Source organism: Salvelinus alpinus, chromosome 17, assembly GCF_045679555.1.
Source record: "Salvelinus alpinus chromosome 17, SLU_Salpinus.1, whole genome shotgun sequence".
NCBI lineage: Eukaryota > Metazoa > Chordata > Actinopteri > Salmoniformes > Salmonidae > Salvelinus > Salvelinus alpinus.
This window is the reverse complement of record NC_092102.1, coordinates 46,647,533-46,653,532: the sequence shown is the minus strand read 5'-3', so window position 1 is coordinate 46,653,532 and position 6,000 is coordinate 46,647,533. Positions and strand designations below refer to the sequence as shown.

Sequence of the window (6,000 nt, the reverse complement as noted above, 5' to 3'; positions counted from 1 at the left end):
TGTTAGCTTTACTGACTGTGTTAGCTTTACTGACTGTGTTAGTTTTACTGACTGTGTTAGCTTTACTGACTGCGTTAGCTTTACTGACTGTGTTAGCTTTACTAACTGCATTAGCTTTACTGACTGTGTTAGCTTTACTGAATTAAGACTGAGTTTCCATGTTTCTACTCTTGGATGTCTCACTGTGAGAGTCTTTAGTCCAGTATGCTGCATCACTCACCTCTAACCTCTGACCCTCCGTAGGTAACCCGTCCCAGTCCACCTCTCTACACTACATGAACCCGTACCAGATGAATGCATACGCCATGGCCCTGAAGGCTGTAGGAGAGATCATTCAGGACTATGACAGTGATAAGATGTTCCCTGCTCTGGGCTTCGGAGCCAAGCTGCCCCCTGATGGACAAGTCTCCCATGAGTTCCCCTTGGTAACTATCTATCATCATCATATGACTGCACACACCACCCACACACCCAAAACACACACACACACACACACCCAAAACACACACAACCCACACACCCAAAACACACACACACACACACACACCCAAAACACACACACACATCCAAAACACACACAACCCACACACCCAAAACACACACAACCCACACACCCAAAACACACACACACACACACACACACACCCAAAACACACACACCCAAAACACACCCAACCCACACACCCAAAGCACACACAACCCACACACCCAAAACACACACAACCCACACACCCAAAACACACACAACCCACACACCCAAAAACACACACACACACACCCAAAACACACACACACAACGGACACAGCTGGGTGTTATCTGATGTCCAATGAGTTCCCCCCAGTTAATGATCCTGTAACACCTACGGAACACCTACGTGAGAATGCTAGTCATTGACTACAGCTCATCGTTCAACACCATAGTGCCCTCAAAGCTCATCATTTAAGCTAAGGACCCACACCTCCCTCTGCAACTGGATCCTGGACTTCCTGACAGGCTTCCCCCAGGCTTCCCTCCAATTTCGTATTGAGCGAGTCATTGGTACTTCCCGCTTTAGTTTTTTATTGTATGCAGGAATCAGGAGGATAGAGTTATGGTCACATTTGCCAAATGTAGAGCGAGGGAGAGCTTTGTGCGTGTATCTGTGTGTGGAGTAAAGGTGGTCTAGAGTTTATTTTCCTCTGGTTGCACATGTAACATGCTGGTAGAAATTGGATAAAATGGATTTAGGTTTCCCTGCATTAAAGTCCCTGGCCACTAGGAGCGCCGCCTCTGGATGAGCAAATGTGTTGTTTGCTTGTGGCCTTATACAGCTCATTGAGTGCGGCCTTAGTGCCAGCATCGATTTGCAGCGGTAAATAGACATTTAATTGAACCTTTAACTAGGCAAGTCAGTTAGGAGCAAATTCTTCTTTAGAAGGACGGCCAAACCCTAACCCGGACGACGCTGGGCCAATTGTGCACCGCCTGGAATCGAACCAGGGTCTGTTGTGACGCCTCTAGAAGTGAGATGCATTGCCTTAGACTGCTGCACCGCTGGGGAGCCTAAAATTAATGAAAAGCACTCTTGGTAAATCGTGTGGTCTTTAGCTTAAAATTAGATACTCTACCTCAGCTGAGCAAAACCTCGAGACTTCCTTAATATTAGATTTCCTGCACCAGCTGTTATTTACAGATAGACACAGACCGCCACCCCTTGTCTTACTGGAGGCAGCTGTTCTATCTTGCCGATGGACCGAAAACCCAGCCAGCTGTATGTTATCCATGTCATCGTTCAGCCACGACTCGGTGAAACATAAGATGTTACAGTTTTTAATGTCCCAGTGGTAGGTTAGTCTTGATCGGAGCTCATCCATTCTTTTATCAAATGATTGCACGTTGGCTGATGGAAGAGGCGGATTACCCACTCGCCATCAGATCATTACGAGGCACCCCTACCTACATCTCCAATATCTCCGTCTCTTCTTTATGAGAATGACGGGGATTTGGGCCTTTTCCGGTGTCTGAAGTAAACCATTCGCGTCCGACTCGTTAAAGAAATGTTTTTCATCCAGGTGAGTAATCGCTCTCCTGATATCCAGGAGCTCTTTTCGGTCACAAGAGACGGTGGTAGAAACATTATGTACGAAATAAGTTACAAACAACGCAAAAAAACATACACAATAGCACAATTGGTTAGGAGCTCGGCAGCCATCTCCTCCGGCGCAATGCTACAAACGTATTTTGTTTGAATGTGTGTGTGTGTGTGTGTGTGTGTGCGTGCGTGCGTGCGTGCGTGCGTGCGTGCGTGCGTGCGTGCGTGCGTGCGTGCGTGTGTGTGTGTGTGGCAGTGACAGTGGGAACACAGAGAAGACAGAGAGAGTGTGAACATGTGTGTTCCTTTGACAGATATGAGCATGCATAAATTAAAACACAGGTTTAATTTAAACCTTTTATAGTGCAAATTAGCTTCTGTAAGCCTTAAGGATTCTTAAATCAATTAGTCTTAAATCAGCCAGTTAATGTGGATTGTGGTGAGCAGCCCATCTGCAGGGTATCCACCGTCTCACCCTCCTTTCTGATTATGATTATTCACACATCTGACAATATGATGAAAACCAACCAACCAGCACACTTTCAAGGGTTTCTATTCTCATTTTCTGTACAGTGAAGGTAGAATGATGTTGGTTTTAGGTTGGAGGCTTATCAAAATCACTCTATATATGGAGATTACAGCCTGTCCAAGGCTTCCCAGTCGAGACAGTTTGTGCATATATTATGAAAGAATTTGATTCATTTTGGTGTTTGGTGGGTTATTTTCTTCGGCTGTTCGCGCAACTATTTTTTTTCTTGAGGAAAGTCGAAATTCGGTATCCGAAGTCCACGCTCCTTCGTTGGCGATTGATCAACAGTAGGGGTGGGAATTGTGAACGGGATTCTACAATGATGTGTTTGCTGTCATTCAACGAGAGAGAGGAGAGAGTGCAGCAGCTAGTCCCTTCTTTCTACAGTAGACTACCAGTTTTCATGGACATTTTTTCACTTGAGAAGTACTGCCCTGAACCCTTTACATTTTTACATACAGTGGGGAGAACAAGTATTTGATACACTGCCGATTTTGCAGGTTTTCCTACTTACAAAGCATGTAGAGGTCTGTAATTTTTATCATAGGTACACTTCAACTGTGAGAGACGGAATCTAAAACAAAAATCCAGAAAATCACATTGTATGATTTTTAAGTAATTAATTTGCATTTTATTGCATGACATAAGTATTTGATCACCTACCAACCAGTAAGAATTCCGGCTCTCACAGACCTGTTAGTTTTTCTTTAAGAAGCCCTCCTGTTCTCCACTCATTACCTGTATTAACTGCACCTGTTTGAACTCGTTACCTGTATAAAAGACACCTGTCCACACGCTCAATCAAACAGACTCCAACCTCTCCACAATGGCCAAGACCAGAGAGCTGTGTGAGGACATCAGGGATAAAATTGTAGACCTGCACAAGGCTGGGATGGGCTACAGGACAATAGGCAAGCAGCTTGGTGAGAAGGCAACAACTGTTGGCGCAATTATTAGAAAATGGAAGAAGTTCAAGATGACGGTCAATCACCCTCGGTCTGGGGCTCCATGCAAGATATCACCTCGTGGGGCATCAATGATCATGAGGAAGGTGAGGGATCAGCCCAGAACTACACGGCAGGACCTGGTCAATGACCTGAAGAGAGCTGGGACCACAGTCTCAAAGAAAACCATTAGTAACACACTACGCCGTCATGGATTAAAATCCTGCAGCGCACGCAAGGTCCCCCTGCTCAAGCCAGCGCTTGTCCAGGCCCGTCTGAAGTTTGCCAATGACCATCTGGATGATCCAGAGGAGGAATGGGAGAAGGTCATGTGGTCTGATGAGACAAAAATATAACTTTTTGGTCTAAACTCCACTCGCTGTGTTTGGAGGAAGAAGAAGGATGAGTACAACCCCAAGAACCCATCCCAAACGTGAAGCATGGAGGTGGAAACATCATTCTTTGGGGCTGCTTTTCTGCAAAGGGGACAGGACGACTGCACCGTATTGAGGGGAGGATGGATGGGGCCATGTATCGCGAGATCTTGGCCAACAACCTCCTTCCCTCAGTAAGAGCATTGAAGATGGGTCGTGGCTGGGTCTTCCAGCATGACAACGACCCGAAACACACAGCCAGGGCAACTAAGGAGTGGCTCCGTAAGAAGCATCTCAAGGTCCTGGAGTGGTCTAGCCAGTCTCCAGACCTGAATCCAATAGAAAATCTTTGGAGGGAGCTGAAATTCCGTATTGCCCAGCGACAGCCCCGAAACCTGAAGGATCTGGAGAAGGTCTGTATGGAGGAGTGGGCCAAAATCCCTGCTGCAGTGTGTACAAACCTGGTCAAGAACTACAGGAAACGTATGATCTCTGTAATTGCAAACAAAGGTTTCTGTACCAAATATTAAGTTCTGCTTTTCTGATGTATCAAATACTTATGTCATGCAATAAAATGCAAATTAATTACTTAAAAATCATACAATGTGATTTTCTGGATTTTTGTTTTAGATTCCGTCTCTCACAGTTGAAGTGTACCTATGATAAAAATTACAGACCTCTACATGCTTTGTAAGTAGGAAAACCTGCAAAATCGGCAGTGTATCAAATACTTGTTCTCCCCACTGTATATATATATACACTGCTCAAAAAAATAAAGGGAACACTTAAACAACACAATGTAACTCCAAGTCAATCACACTTCTGTGAAATCAAACTGTCCACTTAGGAAGCAACACTGATTGACAATAAATTGCACATGCTGTTGTGCAAATGGAATAGACAAAAGGTGGAAATTATAGGCAATTAGCAAGACACCCCCAATAAAGGAGTGATTCTGCAAGTGGTGACCACAGACCACTTCTCAGTTCCTATGCTTCCTGGCTGATGTTTTGGTCACTTTTGAATGCTGGCGGTGCTCTCACTCTAGTGGTAGCATGAGACGGAGTCTACAACCCACACAAGTGGCTCAGGTAGTGCAGCTCATCCAGGATGGCACATCAATGCGAGCTGTGGCAAGAAGGTTTGCTGTGTCTGTCAGCGTAGTGTCCAGAGCATGGAGGCGCTACCAGGAGACAGGCCAGTACATCAGGAGACGTGGAGGAGACCGTAGGAGGGCAACAACCCAGCAGCAGGACCGCTACCTCCGCCTTTGTGCAAGGAGGAGCACTGCCAGAGCCCTGCAAAATGACCTCCAGCAGGCCACAAAAGCCCTACGGCTTCCTCCACGTCTCCTGATGTACTGGCCTGTCTCCTGGTAGCGCCTCCATGCTCTGGACACTACGCTGACAGACACAGCAAACCTTCTTGCCACAGCTCGCATAGATGTGCCATCCTGGATGAGCTGCACTACCTGAGCCACTTGTGTGGGTTGTAGACTCCGTCTCATGCTACCACTAGAGTGAGAGCACCGCCAGCTTTCAAAAGTGACCAAAACATCAGCCAGGAAGCATAGGAACTGAGAAGTGGTCTGTGGTCACCACCTGCAGAATCACTCCTTTATTGGGGGTGTCTTGCTAATTGCCTATAATTTCCACCTTTTGTCTATTCCATTTGCACAACAGCATGTGAAATTTATTGTCAATGAGTGTTGCTTCCTAAGTGGACAGTTTGATTTCACAGAAGTGTGATTGACTTGGAGTTACATTGTGTTGTTTAAGTGTTCCCTTTATTTTTTTGAGCAGTGTATATATATAGACAGTGGGGAGAACAAGTATTTGATACACTGCCGATTTTGCAGGTTTTCCTACTTATAAAGCATGTAGAGGTCTGTAATTTTTATCATAGGTACACTTCAACTGTGAGAGACGGAATCTAAAACAAAAATTCAGAAAATCACATTGTATGATTTTTAAGTAATTAATTTGAATTTTATTGCATGACATAAGTATTTGATCACCTACCAACCAGTAAGAATTCCGGCTCTCACAGACCTGTTCGTTTTTCTTTAAGAAGCCCTCCTG

At 45.3% G+C, this 6,000-nt stretch overlaps 1 protein-coding gene across 4 annotated transcripts in view; it reads left to right on the top strand.

Moving 5' to 3' along the window:
- Positions 1-6,000, top strand: part of LOC139543057 (copine-5-like) — a 179,204-nt gene that overhangs the window by 149,896 nt on the left and 23,308 nt on the right. For all 4 annotated transcript variants that reach the window (XM_071349183.1, XM_071349185.1, XM_071349182.1 and 1 more), the window contains one exon: positions 244-425. In XM_071349183.1, coding sequence (XP_071205284.1) covers positions 244-425 — 182 coding nt within the window. The remainder of the gene's footprint in view (positions 1-243; positions 426-6,000) is intronic.